Genomic DNA, 20,917 nt, shown 5'->3' on the forward strand with positions numbered 1-20,917 from the left:
GGCCGGCCGGCTCGGGGGAGGAGGCGGCAGCGGCGGCAGCTAGGCTCTCCTCCCCGGCCGCCCCCCCTCCCTACCCACCCGGCGGCAGCGTTCGCAGAGCGTCTCCTGCGCATGCGCAGGAGACGCTCTTGCACTTTCAGGGGGATTTTAACATCCCCCCGAATTTTTTTTAACTTTTTTTATTTTTGTGCACACGTGGGGACTGGCCCACGTGTACACAAACCTCCCCCAGCCCCCCAGCTGCCTCCTCCGTGCTGATTTAAGTATCCGCACGGAGGGGGCAAGTTGGGAATTAGATATATAGATGAATGTAAACTATGGGGTGGATCCGGCAGAAAAGCTAGCTGAAAAGCTAGCAGAAGCTGTTGGTGAAGTAGATGGTTCCATGCTGTCCCTCTCCTCAAGCAGCCTGGAAACCTGGGATTTCACATCACAGACTGGGCTGCTGCAGCAATGAAGGGTAATCGGGTGAAACCAGTAGATCCAGGTGGGTAGCCGTGTTGGTCTGAAGCAGTATAACAAAGTTTAAGTGGGACCCTTAAAGACCAACAAAGTCTCCAATACTTTGGAGACAGGGTTTAGGGATCTGTGAAATTTTTTAATGCAAAATGGGTTGCTGAAGTTGGGGAACCTCTGTTGAATGTGGGCTATTTAGTACTATGTCCCAAAGGAGAATCTTCATGCGAGATTGGGTACAAAGTTAATTGAAAGGGAAAAAACACTACTAAGTTACATGGGACAAAACTAAACAAAGCACACGATTTCAGCTTGAAGTGCATAACTTAGTGTTCTTTGCAAGCATTACCTTCTCAAGATAATAATGATCATCATTAGTAAAGAGTCCACATCACTGCATCTATGTCATTAGTCCAAGTTAATATAAATGCATTGAGCAGCATAGAAAGGAAAGAGGCTGGAAAGGAAAGCACATGTATGGCTGGAAAGAGAACAGAGGAAAGTCTGGAAAAGCCACCCTCCCCCTTGTTGGTACATAAGTGAAGAACAAAACACACAGTTATTCAAACATACATTTAGGTACCAGCTTGGTTGTGTCTGTACCATCTGTTCCATTGTACAATACAGGTGGGTCCATATCTGAGTCTGGAGGAGGGTATGGTGGGGGCGGGGGAATCACTAACTGGGGTGGACCACGCGTGTTGCCTCTAGGAGGCTTTTGTGGCACATGCCGTCCATCACCTACAGGGGAATCAATTAGAATTCACTAGTTACTGTAACATCACGTTAATTGTCTACTGTTTAGCTTTGCCTTAATGCATCCAATCATCTCCTTCCCAAAACCACTACCCCACTGACCAGTGTCTGGAAAGAAGGTTGTCTCATTGTGTCCTCATTAGTGGCACCTAATAGACCATCATGTCAAAGATCACACTGAAGATGTATAAGCCAATCCATGTTTTTTCCCCCCACGGTCATTTGGTAGTACAATTCGACGCACGATTACTCTAGTCTAGGCCCATTTATTTCAGTGGGCTCACAGTGGTGTAACTCTGCACAGGACTGTACTGTAAGTCCCCAAAATCATAAATGATCACCATGCCATGAGTAATTGCTTACTTGAACTCATCTTTTTGGTTTTGAGTGGTCTGGTCTGGTCAGAAGTGAACATCAGCGCTGCACTTTATCGTATTTTGTTCTCCTTTCTCCTGCTTATTTATTTGAATATTTGTGCCCCAACTTTACCTCGTGGCTCAAGGCGGTTTGTGCTAGCTTTTGTGCATGATAGAAATAAAGTATCCCATCACCCTTTTTCCAGTGCTGCGTATGGACTCCTTATTCTTTATTCTCACAAGAAACCTGTGAGATAGACTAGTCTGAGAGAGCTCCACTACTGAGCTGGGAATCTGAACTGAGTTCAGTCTGGACACTTTATCCACTACATCGTGTCTGGACCACCAGACATAAGTTTGGTTCTCCTTCATCCAAGCTGTCCCAGACCACAATGCAAAATTATTAGGCAGTCACAAATCCTTCTCCATGTTGTTACCAAATGTGCCATAGTTACAGACGGAACAGCAGAAAGTCATGACAGTCAGAACGACTAAAGAGACTAATTTTTTTGAAAACTGTCATTCACCATATTAAATTCTTAGAGGATGCAAATAAAGATGGCAATGGTGCAGGCATGTCACGGGAAAGTGGACACCTGTCGCCACTTCAGTCCTGGGGCATTAAAGGTGAGGTACTAGGTCAGGGGTGGCGAACACGTGGCTCTCGAGCCGCATGCGGCTCCCGGCCAAAATGAATGCGGCTCTTTGCCTCTTATCATTATTTTGTATACTGTGGCTCTTTGCCAAGTTTGGATTTTGTTATGCTGCTTCTGAGGAGGGACCTCTGAGGAGAGATCTCCGAGCGCGTAGTCCCGCCCCCAGGCTGCGTCATCACGTCGTTTGCCAAGTTTGGATTTTGTTATGCTGCTTCTGAGGAGGGACCTCTGAGGAGAGATCTCCGAGCGCGTAGTCCCGCCCCCAGGCTGCGTCATCACGTCGTTTGCCAAGTTTGGATTTTGTTATGCTGCTTCTGAGGAGGGACCTCTGAGGAGAGATCTCCGAGCGCGTAGTCCCGCCCCCAGGCTGCGTCATCACGTCGTGTGAGTGTTTGTCTGTTTTGGCAGGTCACTGTGTGGTGTGGCTCTCTGACTCTCACAGTTTAAAATTTTGGCTCTTTTTGTCGAACTTGTTCGCCACCCCTGTACTAGGTGAATGCAAATATAGAAACAGAGCCAAAAGGTTTTGCCTAAAGCATGAGGCATTTGTAATGGAAGCAATTAGACTTGACAGTGTGCTCATTTATGATATCACATATGCACGTCTTGGATGCTTTATGAAATGTAAGGCCAAAGGCATAAAATTAAGTCTTAAATGCATCAGGAAACCTTTTAACATGGTCCTCTTAATGTACTGGCTAATTACTTCTGAAGCATATGAGTTCTCATATGCTTCTGAAACCTGTCAAAAGTGACCATTCATTAAGATATACCAAGCATGATGACAACTGATCTCAGTAAGATTTTTCACCATATAAAGCCTGTTCAATATCTGAAGGAATACGTATTTTTCATACCGGATTGATTCATGTTATGATTTGGAAATATGTGGTAACTGCCCCCAATATACACATACCTATCCCCTATGAATGATTAACATGGCTGAATGCATGTGCAGAATTGTTTGGGGTGCATGAGAACATTAAAAGATTGAAATGGTCCTGTTGGAGGCTGTGAAGAAATGTGGTTTTCTTTGGAGGTTGGAACTGAGAAAAACCTTCACCTTGTGTTTTAAAAAGTGTTCTCTCTCTCTCTTGGCAGAGTACAGGCAGGATGGGGTGGGCAGTCCACTGCTCACCAGCTTCGCCCACCAAGCCTTTAAATATGCAAATGAAGGGCCAGGAGGGCACAATGAGATGGTTAAGACACACACACACAAACACACACACGACTCCAGCTAGACATGCGATATCTAGCAGAGAACTTAAGGGGCTAGAAAGACTTCAGGAAACAATTCCTGGAGACTTCAGAAAAAGCTTCTTTGACCTGGCCTGACCTGTCAATGGGAGGAGAAAAATGACAAAGTTCCTGGGAACGAGGCGGGTTGATGCTGATTCCATCAAGGCAGACAGAACTCTTGCTTGAGGTCTATGGCAGGCAGCCATTGCCATGTGCCAGGCTGCACATCTGGGCAGAGGCTTCAAAGTAATGGGAACCCTTTGTAGCAGCTGAAACCTTTTAAGCTAAGGAGCCCACCTTAGACTAAGATCCACTAGGGCATGTACAGAGGAACTGCGTTTTACCTTTTTCTTTTGAATCCCTTGTGCCATCTGTGGCTGTGCTGAGAATACGTGTGTGGACATTTCCTTTTAATAAATGCTTTATAACTTTTAATGCTGGTAGTCGTTTTCTGTAGACCTTAGATCTAGGGTTGTCAGGTCCTACCTGGCAGCCAGCGGGGGGTATCCTTGGTCCTTTCCGGGATCTTCTGCCTTGTGCACACTCGTGCACCCGGACATCACCCGGAAGTGACATCATCACGTCACCAATGTCAGGGGGTGACGCTCTAATTCTTGGGCAAGACTCTATGGTTTGTAGCTGGTTTTACCATAGAGTTTTGCCCAAAAACTAGAGTGTCACTGCACAATGTCGGCAGGGGGTCTGGGAACCATACTTAGACCGCCATCATTCTGGGCACACTATTTTAAAAAGGAGCACCAGGAAGGGGAAGGCAGTCAGCTGGTGAGCGGCTGCTCCGTCGGTGACGGACAAGGCAGTAAGCTATCGCTGTGGTAACCAGACGCTGGATAGCAGGAGACTCAGAGGCGAAGCATCAGAAGGGGGAAGGGAAGCTGGGAGTCCAGGCCCTCTCAGTGAACAATTCTTACAAAGGCCAGGTGGTGGCAACAGTTGAACAGCAGAGAAAGAAAAGCCCCTCTGGGTGTTGAGAAAGCCACATGGGTGGCATGGGCTAGGCAGAGACCTTGGGAAGCCACTGGGTCCTAGATGCCTTGGAGGGCATGCTGAAATAGGGCCTGCAGTAGGGTTGCCAGGTCTGGGTTGGAAAATACCTGGACACTTTGGGGGTGGAGCCAGGAGAGGGTGGGGTTTGGGGAAGGGAGGGGCCTCAGCATGGTCCAATGCCACAGAGTCCACCCCTCAAAGCAGACATTTTCTCCCGTGGAGCTGATCTCTGTCAGCTGGAGATCAGTTGTGAAAGCGGGAGATCCCCAGGCCCCACCTGGAGGCTGACAGCCCTAGCCTGCAGGCCAGAGCATGACTGTTCTACCACAGATGAAACCAAGAGTCCCTCTAGTCCTGCATCTAGTCTAGTCTAGCACCAGATACAAACAATTAAGGGGAGGATAGCCCTGTAAGGTAGGCCAGTATTATTCCCATATTGCAGATGGAAGTTTGAGACTAATATGGAGTGGCTTGCATACAGCCCTCTAGTGCGTCTGTGGTTGAGATGAGCTTCCAAAATAAAGAAAGCCTTAATGATTTCTATACTACTTTTTCCACTGTTGCTGGGGGGGGGGGGGGGGGGGGGGAGGAGGACAACTCCCAAAGTTCTATTGGGCAGTTCAAAAATCAATATAATAATGATAAATAAGTTCTCACAACATCCAAAATGCTATTAAAATTGCCAGCATAAGCAGCAATGAACAACAGTTATACAGCATCTGCACATGTATCCTGCCAGTGTTGATCACAGAAGTTGTTCCGTGGGGGAAAGAACCCACAAATAAGACCCAGTTCTCTGTGAGATTAGACCACACAAGCAATATAACATTTCTCCCTCGCTCGGTATGCTGCATTTCTTTCCTTGTCTAGTAATCTTAATGTAGATTAATCTGGAAGAGGACTGAAGGATCCAAAAAAGCCTCCTTTTGGGGGGAAAAAGCAACTACAGCTAAATTTAAGACTTTTAAATCCAATTGATTTCAATGAGGGAGCTCAGTTAAACTCTCCAGTGAAATCAGTGGGACTTAGCTTTGCACAGGTCTCACCCCATCTTTGCAGAAGTCAGTATTTTAGACCATCAAAGAAAGTTGGCTTTCCCCAGTGTTGCATTAATGAAAGCTGGCTTGGCCGAACTTTCCACAAATTCAAGGCTTGGTTCAGCCCAAATTAAGCTCTTCAAAATCCGGGATTATATTTTCTGTTGAAAATCAGTCCCTGATCACTGTGATAAGGAGACAGGCCAACGATGGCTACATCCTGAGATGCGACCTATTGCCTATCGTATTATGAAAATATCATACATTCCAGATACCACTTCCGAAGTTCTTCATCCATTAACTTGAAATATCAACAGCTATTTTATTTCCAGACTTTCATGCTGTTCTATTAATATCCCCCCCCCCCAAGATTACATTGTTTCCTGTCCAGGGGTGGGGGGGGAACATTTTAACATTTCTCCCAGTTCTCTGTGCAGCTTGCAGATCAGCACAATGCACATGCACTTGGCACAACAAAGAAAGAGCCGTTCTTACCCACTGTGCTCTGCCTCTTGTCCTCCATTTCATCTATCTTGTTTGGCATTGTGGGAGTTGGTGGAGCTGGTGGAGGAGGGGCACGTCTCTTTTTCTTCTGAAATTCATTTTGCGATGAACTCAGAGACATCTGCCAAAGAGAGAAAAGTTTTGTAGTTCTAGGCATAGGGCTAGTATAAATTATTTTCGGGATTTTTTTTTTAAAGCCGTATTCTTTCATGAAATTCAGTGGTGAACACAAGAGCTTGAGTTTTACCCATTGCAAGAAATGTCAATAAAATAGCAAATAAAAGAACAGGGGAAGCTGGGAAGCTGTTTTATCCCCAGTGACATATATTCCTATTATCTACCTTTTAAAAAAAGAGATAAAGAACATTTGGCAATTCCTGAAAATGGAAGTAGCATGGGAATGGTTATTTCAGTTTTAGAATGCACTTTGAATCCTTAGCACTGTATAACTTCAACAGCGCTCAAAGGAATTAAAAACAGGAGTAGAGATTCTTGTACTGTTTATTTGTGGGGACCTTACAGAAATAACTGGCTACTCTTCCCTGTCCAGAGGCACATCCGTCCACCACAGACAGGATGCTTCCGCTTTTGCAGGAAAAACCCAGATATTTGCCTGGGGTGTGCCTCCTCCCCAAGGCTTTCCCTGAATTTGATAATTTGGTGAGGAGGGGGGATGAATGGCAGTGTAAGGTATGTCTGTAATGCATACTCTCCTTCATACCCATTACAGAACTTTGACAAGAGTTGCAGAAGTAGCCCTTAAATTCACATGAACATAGACCAGGGGTCCCCAACCTTTTTCAGCCTGCAGGCACCTTTAGAATTCTGACACAAGGCACAATCACCAAAATGGCTGCTGGAGGTGGCACAACCAACCCAAAATGTCAGGGAGCAAGTTTATACATAAACAACAACAACAACAACAACAATAATAATAATAATAGAAGAAGAAGAAGAGGAGGAGGAGGAAGAGGAGGAGGAGGAGGAGGATACCCCACAACAGATACCCTGTGAGGTAGGTGGGGCTGAGAGAGCTCTTTCAAGAACTGCCCTTTCAAGGAAAGCTCTGACAGATCTATGGCTTGCCCAAGGTCATCCAGCAGCTGCAAGTGGAGGAGTAGGGAATCAAACCCAGTTCTCCCAGATTAGAGTCCGCGACCTTAACCACTACACCAAACTGGCTCTAATAGTACCTCTTCAATATTTCAGGCAGAAGCTGTTTAATAAGATGCCTTTTAATCTGCATAGCCAGTCCTCAACCTAGACCCACCCACTTTCTAAAAGCACCTGGCAGGCACCAAGGAAGGGATTGACGGGCATTGTGGCACCCACGGGCACCCCTCTGGGGATCCCTGACATAGACAATATACTTCTGTTTTGAGGAAACAATAGATGCAATCAAGAAAAACTTATACCTTAAGTCATGTTCACTTTAAATCTAAAGGTAAAGGTAAAGGTTTCCCTTGCTCGAAAGCCAGTCGAGTCCGACTCTAGGGTTGCGGTGCTCATCTCCGTTTCCAAGCCGAAGAGCCAGCGCTGTCCGAAGACTTATCTGTGGTCATGTGGCTGGGGCGACTAAAAAACAAGGCGCACGGAACGCTGTTACCTTCCCACCGAAGTGGTTCCTATTTATCTACTTGCAATTTCTTGCTTTCAAACTGCTAGGTTGGCAGGAGCTGAAACTAGAGACGGGAGCTCACTCCATCATGCGGCACACTCGGGTCTCGAACTGCTGAACTACTGACCCTCCACAGCCTGCAATTCAGTGTCTTAAATAAATAAAATAAATTTATTTGTGATTGAGTTCTGAGTTTGCAACCAAATATACAGGAAGTAGGACCGTGGTGGCTCAGAGGTTAAGATGCTGAGCTGCAGACCAGAAGGTCTGTAGGTCAGCAGTTTGAGACCCTAGTGCTGCGTGACAGACCTAGCAGTTTGAAAGCAAGACACTGCAAGTAGATAAATAGGCACCGCTTCGGTGGGAAGGTAACAGCATTCCGTGCACCTCGGCGTTTAGTCATGCCGGCCACATGACCACAGAAACACTTTCGGATAGTGCTGGCTCTTCGGCTTGGAAACGGAGATGAGCACCGCCCCCTAGAGTCAGATTCGACTAGCAAGGGAAACCTTTTACACCTTTACCTTTTTTTACAGGAAGTAGCAGCCACTCCTATCTATTGTACAATTAACATGCTTGCAATCATACACTGACCATGCTCGTATGTTCAGTTTTACGAACAGACTTAAATCACCTTAGATATATCACCAAATAACCACAGCGGGTAGAATGGTTTGGATTTTACTGGGCTGTGCTTAAAAACTGTTATGTTCCAACTCATTGTAAGCACGTGACATTCTATTATTTAATAGATAACTGGGTTATTACATAGAGGGGGGAAATTACTTTTACGTTTTGAAGAAAAGTATAAAGACTGTAAATGCACCATTTTAGTAGTGGGAGAGTGCCCAACCCCACCTACATCCCTCTCATAGCTTATTATACTGTTCGCTAAGTGGTACACCTTCACAAACATGGAGAAGAAGTTGAGGAGCTTATTTAAAAACCAGCAAAACGACGACTGTAAAAATGTCTGTAGTTCAAGACTGGGTCACAGAATTGGTGAAACACGGTTTGCTAATGTCAACCTTGGTAATTCTAGAAGGCTAAACATAAATTGCCCAAACACAAAGAACATTGTGTTTCTGTTTCACATTGGCGTACAACAAAACAATAGAAGTTGAAAATAATTTGTTATGGCTGGCCGCTTCTTTTATAAAGAAATCAAGCCTTAACAATATTATCTGAAGCAATTTCCCTCCAAACTTTGTTACAAACAGCCCTCATTGAGTGCAACAGATTCTTTGCGGTACTTAGCAGTCTTCTTCTGATCAAGCTACAGCAACGGAATTTTAAAGATACATTTTTAAAATACGTTTTGTGGGGGACGGGGCACATATAACCTTTTACAGTTCCTACCTTAAAATGTTAAACTGCAATGAATGTGCGCATTATACCAGCACACTTATCAGTGACCTACAATTGACTGCATCTCCATGTTAAGTGTAACCTCAGTAGCAAAACTGGGTTTGTTTCCGTGTAAAATGTGAATCAGTCCCCAAATCAGGTCATCTGATTTCCAGCTGGTGACTGAATAGGCAGTCTACCCGTTTTACTGGAATGGGCACACTTGATGCAAAAGGCAATTTGACACTATGGCAATGCATTGTTTCTCAAACCATTTCAAAGCACTTCTTCCAGCCTTTTCCAATATGTCACAGCCAACACCAACTGTTACACAGGTGAGCACAAAGATCTGTGCAGAGTCACAGAGGCACGGAGAAGCGTTGCCACTCCAGCCAGGGCACGGAGTCAGCAGTGCAAGGAAGATGCTGTCGCTGCAGTGACAATCCTTTCTCTGCAAGATCGTATCACTCCTTACCCCCCCCCCCGCGCCCCAAGCTGTCTCCTCTCTTTTTTGGAAGTAGAGGCAGATGATCCATTAGAACTTATTTGGAAGGGGGAAAGGCCGTCCATCTTCTCCCTCCTCAGAATTTCGCACACCAACAGCTATAGGTGGCCTCTCCACCCCAGAAACACCTACCCAGTAGTTTGAGAATCTAAGGGTACATCATGCACGCGCCAGACCATCCCAAATGGCTGCCATTTTAAAAAAATCGCCAAGCGATATATGCATAAACGCACAATGGCCGCAAAGTTCAGGACAATTTCATGTTAATCAATGGCCCGTTAAATTAATGAACCTTGTTAATTGAAACTGGACCTCGAAGGAGGACAAAATAGGTCTTTCCCCCAAGCAAAGTAGTCCCTCCACTGATCCAGATCTCCAGGGCAGGGGGGATGGTCGGGACTCGTTTCATTCAGTCCTGGCCATCTGCAACAGAACAGAAACTGAACGAAGAAGTTGGGTATGCTTAGACTGTCCTGTTGGTCACTCCATGGGGAGAGATGGGGAGGCGTAAGGATTTCGGCTACGTGCCCCTCAGGCAGTGCTTTAAGCACACGATTACGCACATACATGGAAAACCAAACACACATTGAAGCGCATATGAGCATGTGCGATGGAATTTAAAAAAAAAACAAACGACCACGCGGCTCCTTCAGGGGGATGCTATCTAGACAATCGACAGTGGAGTCAGTGCGCAGTAAGGCAATTCATGGGGGAAGTTGTCTAGTTATACAACACCGGATTAAAAAGATAGGGATCAAATTTGAGCCAGGCCAATGGAAGGATTAGCTGCCCGTCTGAACGCACCCTGAGAAAGCCCCACTGGGTTCCTGAAGAGCCATTTCCTATCAGAACAGACACTAGATCAGGTTTCCCAAAACTTTTTCAGCCTGTGGGCACCTTTGAAATTTTGACAGGGTGGTGGGCCCAACTGTAGAAGTACTGCTGGAAGAGGTGGAGCCAACCACAGAACGGCTGCCACAGAAGGCAGAGCTCCACACACACAGGAAGCCCAAGTGCAGGGAGAAGAGCAATTTAATTAAGAGAAAAAGAGATGGGATTTATACCCCGCCCTTCACTACCCGAAGGAGTCTCAAAGCGGCTTACAATCTCCTTTCCCATCCCCTCCTCACAACAGACACCCTGTGAGGTAGGTGAGGCTGAGAGAGCCCTCTTGGGAACTGCCCTTGAGAGAACAGCTCTGAAAGAACTTATTACTGACACAAGGTCATCCAGCAGCTGCAAGTGGAGGGGTGGGGAAATCAAACCCGGTTCTCCCAGATTAGAGTTCACGCTCCTAACCACTACACCAAAGCTAGGAAAGAATAGTGAGAGAATAAAACCAACGCTATGCTGACAGCTCCAAGTAAAACAATATTATTTTAATCTGCACAGCCAATCTGATCTCTAGTAGCCAATCAGAAGCCCCGTCTACTTTCCAAAAGCATTCGGTGGGTGCCAGGAAAGGTGTTGGTGGGCACCCCACAGGCACCACACTAGGGACCCCTGCAGTAGATGGACCAACTGTGCAACTAAAAATACCGTCATGTATTCATTTGTCCACCTACCCCCAACACTTGAGCTGAATGTGTCAGACAGGAAATGATATCCATTAGCAAAATGCCTGTGTCCACTTACTAAAATAGCTGTGATTTCCTCTCTGTACTAAATCTCATTATTAATTGCAAGATTATTTCCATCCAAGGAAGTCACTTTGCAACACCAGATATTTTCACATGCATTGAAATGTGTAGATGCCACAGGTCTGTGAATGTTTGTTTTGGCAAGGCGGAAAACCCCCAGCTTCTTTTGTTTTTGTAAATAACAATGAGATACCCCATTTTGCTGCATTCATTTAGGAAAAGGAATTAGCTACAAAGAATGTGGGAGACCTCCACTAAACAGGGATATTTTAATCTGAATTCAGGGTAAAAATACTTGGGAGAAATTTACTCAGTTGACAAAATATGCTTAAGAATACACTGTTCAGTTTCCTTATGTTCACACGTACTTGATTAGTTTAACAAAAAAGTGAATTTGTAAATTGAGGAAAATTCACTGAAACACTTATGTGTTACTTTTATGATTAACACTTTAGAACAGCTCCTGATAAAGTATAAAATTTGTGCTAAATTTCACAAGAAGTTTGGTTCAATTTCATATTTATGGTGACTCAAGTCAAACACACACAAACACAGTGAGGTTAAGCACAACATTTACACACTGTAACAGACTGTGCAGCACATGCTCACATATAAAAGCACTCCCTAGATCCACCCCAGCATCACCGGTTAGAAAATCCACTTGTATCCTTGATCATATGATAATCTCCCCTATAGATGGTCCTAAACCTGGCCAAAAATACCAGGTGCCCTCAGGAGGTCCAGCAGTGAGGCCAGGACACTAGAAGCCCTCCCACTGTTCCCCCCCCCAACACCAAGAATACAGAGCATCACTTGCCCCAGACTGAGAGTTCCTATCTATACCTTGTGGCTAGTAGCCACTGATGGACCTCTGCTCCATATGTTTATCCAATTGCCTCTTGAAGCTGTCCATGCATGTAGCCGCCACCACCTCCTGTGGCAGTGAATTCCATGTGTTAATCACTCTTTGGGTGAAGAAGTACTTCCTTTTATCTGTTCTAACCCGACTGCTCAGCAATTTCATGGAGTGCCCACGAGTTCTTGTATTGTGAGAAAGGGAGAAAAGTACTTATCTACCTGCTCTAGCCCATGCATAATCTTATAAACCTTGATCTTAACACCCCTCAGCCATCGTTTCTCCAAGTTAAAGAGCCCCAAACATTTTAACCTTTTTTCATAGGGAAAGTGTTCCAACCCCTTTATCATTCGAGTTGCCCTTTTCTGCACTTTTTCCAAAGCTATAATATCCTTTTTAAGGTGTGGTGACCAGAATTGCACACAGTATTCCAAATGAGGTCACACCATTGATTTATATAGGGGCATTATGATATTGGCTGATCTGTTTTCAATACCCTTCCTAATAATCCAATTCAATACCCTTCCATAGCATTTGCCTTCTTTATTGCAGTCACACACTGTCTCGACATTTTCGGTGAGTTATTTACTACAACTCCAAGATCTCTCTCTTTTGATCAGTCTCTGCCAGTTCAGACCCCATCAACGTGTATTTATATTTAGGATTTTTGGCTCCACTTGGCCACATTGAACCCCATTTGCCATGTTGAGGCCCCTTGCCCATCCTTGACAGATCCCTTTGGAGTGCCTCACAATCCTCACTGGTTTTCACCACCCTGAACAACTTCGTATCATCCACAAATTTAGCCACTTCACTGCTTACTCCCAACTCCAAATCATTAATGAACAAGTTAAAAAGCAGTGGACCAAGTACTGATCACTGCGGTACCCCACCGCTTACCCCCCTCCACTGAGAGAACTGCCCATTTATACTCACTCTCTGTTTTCTATTAATTAGCCAGTTTTTGATCCATAAAAGGACCCTTAAAGGTGCTTGGTATTTCTCCCGTGTGATTGACTCTTAAAGGTGCTTGGTATTTCTCCCGTGTGATTGAGGCAGCCCAGCAAAGCAAGCTCTCCCTCGTTTCGTCCCTCCCTTTAGGGAGGAGCCTCAGCCAATGGAAGGAAAGAAAGGCTTCCCTTAGTCTCCTGTAGGATCGAGGCAGCCTGGCCAGTTCCCTCTCTCCACCTGGGAGGAGGAGGGGGAGGAGCCTCAGCCAATCGCACAGGAGAGGCTTGCCTATCTATCTCCCCTGTGCAACTGAGAGAGCCTGGTAAAGCAAGTGGCAGCGTGGCGGCAGCAGAAGAACTTGAAAAGGAAGCAGGAAATAGCCAGGTCCTTGCAGGCCAGATTGGAGCCCTCTGAGGGCCTGATCCGGCCCCTGGGCCACATGTTTGACTCCCCAGCTTTAACATGTACAATCATGTTTCAGAATCTAACTCCCCCAATTTGGAAAGGAACACCCAATTAAGAACCAAGTCAAACCAACCCCCAATGCTTTTGAAGTTCAGCTAGGATTATGGTTACTTTGCCAGTGTCAGCTGTCCATAGACTACCCTGACAGGGCCAGCAAAATATCCCATTTTCTAGCAATCAGGGTGTTCTGGATGACACTGCAACTTTCTACATTACTTGAATATCTCAGTTCTGATACACCAATGAAGCTCATGTTTAAAACAAACACATCTTGAATTCTTCAAACCATGCCAATGTTCCCAGCTCATGGAAAAGAATCTGTCCTCAATCTAAACATGCAAGTAAGAAAGTTCTACATATGTCCATTCTGTCCCACAAATGGCTTGACTTGCAGCCAACCAGGTGGTGGAGTGCTGACTGTTATTATGAGGCACAAGCATGTTCCAGAGTTTAGCTACCTGTTAAAAATGTCACACTTGCTTATTTTTCTGCTATTCGTGTTAACCAAAAATACCTAATTTCAGCTGTGTTTGCAAGGTTATAGTTTTGAGACCCTACCAACTGGGGCCCAGTTATCTTTATATTATGATCTCACAACTGTTACAAGAGAAATTGAAAATAGGAAGGGAAAAGGCATAAATAATTATCAAGGGAAAGGAAGGGCTTGAAGGAAATGGAAAATATTGTTGGATTGTCTTTTGCAATTGCACTTCAATAAATGTGACTGGGGTGGTGCAAAAACAAAAGCTGAACCTCAAGAGAGGATGGGTGTGAGTCTGGATAAGAACTGTGGAAAGTAGACACACAGCACATTACAGAGAATTATATAATATGCAAGCCAGGACATGTCCTGAGATGACATTCTTCAAATACGTTCAAGAAGGCAATTCACAAACACAGCAGACATTAACACAAACCACAGCAGTTCCGAGAGCTGGGAGCTTTGCTGCTGCCTACATTCATGCTCGGGCTATGGTAAGGAATATTTTAGGGTCCATGTATACACACACCTCTCCTTTCCAAGTAATTCATTTGGTCCTGTTTCTATTTCCTTGGTAAACGGCTTTATTTCCCTTTTGGTTGCTCAAGCTGTAAGTACTCATCATAGTTTTCATTTAGATTCAAATTCAGTAGCACCTTAGAGACCAACAAGATTTTCGGGATATATAAGCTTTTGAAAGTCAAAGCTCCCGTCATCAGATAACTTTGACTCTCAAAAGCTCATACCCCGAAAATCTGGTTGGTGTCGAACGTGGTACTAGACTCGAATCTAGTTGTTCTACTGCAGACCAACACGGCTTCCCTCTGAAAAAATAGGTTGCTTACCTGTAACTGATGATCTTCGAGTGGTCATCTGTGCAGTCCCACACATGGTTTGGGCGCCTGTGCACAACCTCGACCGGAGAAACTTCTAGAGCTTTGCCTCAGAAAACTTTTGGTGGGCTCTCTTCCCCCCCTGGGGAGCAGGCACGCACTGCGCATGCCTGGAGCGGGGGAGAGAGCTGCCTCCCACTAAGTTCCTTCGGCCGCTACCGGTAAGTCCCATCAAGCAAAAGAAAGGTGAATAGGAGATGCCAGTAGTGGGGAAGGCTGGGTGGGATTGTGGTACTGCACAGATGACCACTCGAAGATCATCAGTTACAGGAAAGCAACCTGTTTATCTTCGTCGTGGTCTCTGTGCAGTCCCACACATGGGTGATTACAAGAGCTGAACCAGTTGGAGAAGGGAGCTGCAGCTACAAGAGACACAAAGAATACTGGTTAAAACACAGCATCATCAGCGAGAAGAAACACCCACGGGTCCTACCTGGAGACGTAGCAGGGTCAAGCGAAGAGAGATTGCAGCACCAACTGGCCGAATGCAGCATCCCGTCGAGCTCAGACGTCGAGTGCGTAGTGGGTCATGAAGGTCGATGCCAAGGACCATGTAGCAGCCGCACAGATGTCCTCCAACGGGACACCAGCCAGGAAAGCGGTGGATGTCAATACCGCCCGTGTAGAATGGGCCAAGGAACAGCTGAGGAGATTTACGTATAGGCTGAGTTCTATGTAAATAAAAGGAGAGCGCTCTGCGTACATCAAGGTAGTGGTGGTGCCTCTGAGGTGCATCAGTCAGATCTGGAAAGAATGAAGGTAAGACAGACGACTGGGACAGGTGAAAAACAGAAATGACTTTAGGCAGGAAAGAAGGATATGGTCTAAGGACAACCTTCTCCTTATGAAAAATTGTATAGGGGGGGATCAGCCCGAAAGGCAGCTAGTTCCCCTACTCTGCATGCAGTAGTAATCGCTACAAGGAGGGCAGTTTACCAGGAGAGCAACCTGAACTCGGCCGTGGCCATGGGCTCGAACGGCTTAGACATCAGTTGAGTGAGAACAAGAGAGAGAGACTCCACGAAGGCACCAAAGGCTTCCTAGGGGGACAAAGGTGGAGGAGACCCTTGAGGAACGACTTTGTAAGACGGTAGGGAAAAACCGTGGATCCCTGTATCAAGGGATGGTAGGCCGAGATGGCCGCTAAATGAACCTTTAAAGACAAGTATGCAAGGCCAGTATTCTTTAACGAGACGAGATAGGAAAAAATCTTACGGAGAGATGACTGGAGAGGATCAAAGGACTGATCAGAGGCATACGACTGGAACCTCTTCCACTTCAGAGTGTAAGTGGCACGGGTAGATGGCTTTCTGGCATTCAGAAAGACTTCGGACACTTCAGGCGGGAAGTCTAGTGCAGGATCTTCCAGGCTGTCAATCGGAAGAAACCGGGATCGGGGTGGAGGATCCTTCCTCGAGCCCGAGAGAGGAGATCTGGGATGACAGGGAAAGTCCGCAATGTCTGGTTGGAGAGCTGAAGGAGGTGAGGAAACCAGATTTGGCGCGGCCACCATGGGGTGACTAGGATGGAGGATGTGGCATCGGCCATAATCTTCTGAACGACCTGGGAGATCAAGGGGAACGGAGGAAAAAAGTAAAACAGAGTTCCCCTCCAGGTGTGGAGAAAGGCATCCTCCAGGGATCGAGCGGATGGTGGACCGTGGCTGAAAAAAGGAACAACACTGGGCATTCTCTGCAGTTGCAAAGCCATCTACGACAGGGCGACTGAACTCGAGAAAGAAAGGGTTCAGGTATCGAAGGTGGATGTACCATTCGTTGTCTGAAAACTGGAAGCGACTCAACCTATCGGCATCGATGTTTTGAGCGCCCAGGATGTGGATCGCAGAGAGCGTGATGCACCATTGCCAGAGATCGATAGCTGCCTGGCAAAGATGAAGGGAGGCAGTCCCGCCCTGTTTGTTTATGTAGTAAACGGTGGTGGTGTTGTCGGAGGCAACCCGAACGACTTGGCCTCGAAGGACAGGGAGAAACGAGCGGAGAACGAGATGAACGGCACGCAGCTCCAGGATATTGATATGAAGGGCGGCTTCGTGAGGAGACCAGGTCCCTTGTGCTGAAAGGATTCCACACTGGGCTCCCCAGCCCCAGAGGGATGCGTCGGTGGAGATCGACACTTGCGGAGGAGGATGCCTAAAGGGCATGCTGGAGAGGTGTTGAGGATGAGACCACCAGGCGAGAGAGTTGATGACAAGAGATGGCATGACGGACCACAAAGACCATAGATGCAAAGTGCCCCAGGAGCCTCATGATGGACCGAGCGGACTGTCGGGGAGAGGTCTGGAACTGAGAGACCAAGACAAGTATGTCGGAGGCCTTCGAGTTTGGGAGAAACGCAGTCTCGAGGTTGGTATCAAAATGGGCACCCAGAAATTGAAGGGCCTGGGCAGGTCGGAGAGACGACTTGGGTAGGTTGACACAAAGCCCGAGGGCACGAAGGAGAGACAGGGTCGTTTGGACATCTTGGAGAAACTGATCTTGGGTAGAGGCAACGAGAAGCCAGTCGTCGATATAGGGATACAGGGCAATCCCACGGCGATGGAGGTCTGCAGCCACCACAGCCATCAGCTTGGTAAAAACCCTCGGGGCAGTGAAGAGTCCAAACGAAAGGACCCGGTATTGATAATGTGAGTTGCTGACAGCAAAACACAGGAAGTTTCGATGCTGAGGACGGATAGTAACATGAAAATATGCGTCCAGGAGATCAACAGAGGTGAGCCATGCAGCCTGGGGAATCAGTGGAAGAATAGATTGTAGGGTGACCATTCGGAACTTGTGGCATCGAATGTATCGATTCAGATCCCAAAGTTCCATAATGGCCATGAAGCCACCATTCCTCTTTGGTACGAGGAAATACTTGGAGTAGAAGCCTAGGGTTCGTTGCGCTTCCGGGACGACCTCGATGGCGCCTTTGGCTAGAAGCGCAAACATTTCAGAATCGAGGAGAGGATCGGGGGGGTGACGACATAATGAGGTAGGTCGGGAGGCGAAACGAACTCTATGGTGTACCCGACCCGTAAGATGGTAAGGACCCAGATATCGGTTGAAATTTCTTCCCACGTTTGTAGAAAAGGGAAGAGTCGGGTCCAGATGGGAGGGGTGTAAGATGGAGGAGATAGCAGGTGATCGAAGTGGTCAAACGGACTGCTTGAGCTGCTAGGATTTTTTAGGGGCCTCTTGGCGTGCCCTATTCGAGTAACGGGAGTCATAGGGCCGCTTTCTCCAATGAGAGGTGGGCGCAGGAGATGGCTGGTGTCTGGCATAATATGGTTTCCAGGAACGGTACTGGCGTTGAGGTGTTGATGCCGAGACACCTAGATTCCGAGCCTGCTTCTGACTATCATCGACAGCCTTTAAGGCTTCGTCAGTGGTAGAGTGGAAGAGACCTTCACCATCGAAGGGGAAATCCTCAATCCGAAATTTCACGTCGGACTGTAAAGAGGTACCTCTTAGCCAAGCATGGCGACGGAGAGCGACGGAGAAGACAAGAACTTTTGAGGAACAAGTGACAGCATGATGGACTGAATTAATTTGCTGTTTCGAGATCGTGCAAATTTTTGATAAAGCTCCTGACAACGTTGGACGGTGTTCCTCCGGAACAAACTGTAAGACGGGATGGACTGCATTAGCCACACTAAATGCATAGGCCGACAGATATGACAGGTAGGTGTCAATGCGAAGATTCATAGAGGCGAAGGAATACAGCTTCTTCGCGATAACATAGATTTTGCGGCCCTCGCGATCGGGAGGTGCAGAGTGGCGGGCAGATTGCTTCGATTTTGAGGAAGATTGTACCACCATGGAATTCGGCGGAGGCTGCCTGAAGAGAAACTTCCCTGAGTTCTCTTGAACCTTATAGAGAGCTTCGTATCGTCTGGTGACCGGGGGAATTGAAGTGGGATGAACCCATGTCTCCTTGAGGGCAGAAAGGTGGACCGGCAGAAGAGGCAGGACCGTAGAAGACGGTAGGTCAACCTGAACAAGCTTGTGAATGACATCGGTCACAGCCGGGGATTCAATGGAACCCTGGACCTGAAGCGCAGAGGCCATCCTGGTTCCAAGTTCCAAGTACGCTTTCGGACCTTCAGTTGGTGAAATAGATCCCAAGGCCCGAAGCTCATCGTTGATGTGCAGAACATCGAGTTTGAGGTCTCCTGAATCCGAGTTGTCGGAAATTGACATGGGAGAGGAGGATCTCCGCGGTTGAGTGAGATCAACCAGTATCGAGTCATCAATACGGGGATGAAGCCCAGGTTCTGAGGGAGAACACTTCGGGGCATCCCTAGATCTCGAGAGTTCAGGAGGCTGGTCAGGACCCAAAGAGCGGGTCGAAGTCACAGACTGAGAACGTCTGGTGTGATCCGAAATGCATGGATGATTATGACGTTTGAAGTGACTAAGTCAATCATAGTGGTGTCGGCGAGGAATAGGAGACCTCGGCTAATAATACGGATAGTAATCAGGCCGATCTCGTTCATCAGGAGACCAATATTGGTCATCAGAAGGCGATCCCAAGGGAGAAGGCGACTGGCGGCAAATGAGACGCTTTCGATCATATCAAGATCGAGATCGAGCTCGGCAGCCAACAAAATGCTCCCTGCCCTCCAAATGGTGGATCGGGGTACGGGAGTGTGGCGACTGAGATTGAGAGTCCCAGTGACACGACAAGTCGGGAGGCGATCTCGTAGATTGACCCAGCGGAATAAGCCCAGAGGCTGAAGAGAGCGTAGGCGGCAGTGTCGGAGGCCGCAAAGTGGACTTGTTAGGTACAACAGCCACAGCAGGGGTCGATGTCGTTAAGCCAGTAATGACAACTGGGTCGACAGCCGAAGTCGATGTCGAGGGCTTGACTTTCGATATCGAGGAAACCTTACCCTCAGGCTGTTTAGATTTCAACTTTGGTGCCTTCGAAGAGCCGTCTGATTTTTGAGAGACAGTTGAAGCCATGGCAAGGCGCAAAGCTGCCTCTAAGAGCACAACCCTAAGGCGAGTCTCCCTATTACGTCGAGCTTGTTTAGTAAAACTAGCGCAATGGACGCAGTTATCGACTCTATGGGATTCCTTGAGACAAAGAAGGCACAAATCGTGACCGTCGTTTGAGGGAATTTTAGCTGGGCAATAACGGCACAGTTCAAAAAACTTTGTTTTGCCCATACGTTCTCCACCCCACCCACTACAAAATAAAGGGGGGGGGAGAGGGGGAAAGAGGAAAAGTATTATTCTGTTTTTTCTTTTCTTTTCTTTTCTTAAATAATGAGAGAGAACGAAACAGAAATGAAGATGGAAGGCAAAGAAATATACTTAGCTGAGGCAAGTACGGAGCAACAGAAACGAGGTGTGAACACGCAGGCGGTGGAAGAAAAACTGAGTGGGAGGCGGCTCTCTCCCCCACTCCAGACATGCACAGTGCGTGCCTGCTCCCCAGGGCGGGAAGAAAGCCCGCCAAAAGTTTTTTGAGGCAAAGCTCTAGAAGTTTCTCTGGTCGAGGTCGTGCGCAGGCGCCCAACCCATGTGTGGGACTGCACAGAGACCACGACGAAGATCAACAGAATCACAGAATTATAGAGTTGGAAAGGACCTCCAAGGTCATCTAGTCCAACCCCCTGCACAATGCAGGAAATTCACAGATACCTCCCCCCACAGAGTGACCCCTGCTCCATGCCCAGAAGGTGGCCAAAAAACCCCCTCCAGGATCCCTGACAAAACTGGCCCTGATACACTTAGTTCTTTAGTACAAGCAGATCATTGAAACTGATGAGGAAGTGCCATGAGTATTGCTTGCAATTATGAGTACACTACGTATACTTGCAGTGGTCCTGAGCATATTATTTATATACTGTCTACAACCAAACACTGTATAGAGTGGACTAAAAAGTACAGTCCCTGCTAGCAGATTCACAGTCAGACTCCGAGACCCACAAGTAAAAACGTGGAAGAGGAATGGCCCAATCCATAACTTACCTTTGCGCTATGATTACTACCACAAAGCGGGCTTTGCGTGCCCATTCCTTGTGAGGTATTTTCTATTGTGTGGATAGACCAGACTGAGAATTTCCCATGCTAATGTCAGTGGTCCAAATGGAGTGGGGGTGCATGAGAGTACCTATGTGATCCGGCTACACATACAATGCAGAA

General features: G+C 46.9%; 1 protein-coding gene across 1 annotated transcript in view; it reads right to left on the reverse strand.

The window, feature by feature from the left end:
• COBL (cordon-bleu WH2 repeat protein) overlaps positions 1 to 20,917 on the reverse strand; it is a 182,736-nt gene that overhangs the window by 64,925 nt on the left and 96,894 nt on the right. The window contains exons 10-11 of the mRNA XM_015405499.1: positions 6,001 to 6,130; positions 1,030 to 1,197 (exon numbers count right to left, since the gene is read on the reverse strand). Coding sequence (XP_015260985.1) covers positions 1,030 to 1,197; positions 6,001 to 6,130 — 298 coding nt within the window. The remainder of the gene's footprint in view (positions 1 to 1,029; positions 1,198 to 6,000; positions 6,131 to 20,917) is intronic.

Source organism: Gekko japonicus, unplaced genomic scaffold (assembly GCF_001447785.1).
Source record: "Gekko japonicus isolate JY-2015 unplaced genomic scaffold, Gekko_japonicus_V1.1 scaffold1085, whole genome shotgun sequence".
NCBI lineage: Eukaryota > Metazoa > Chordata > Lepidosauria > Squamata > Gekkonidae > Gekko > Gekko japonicus.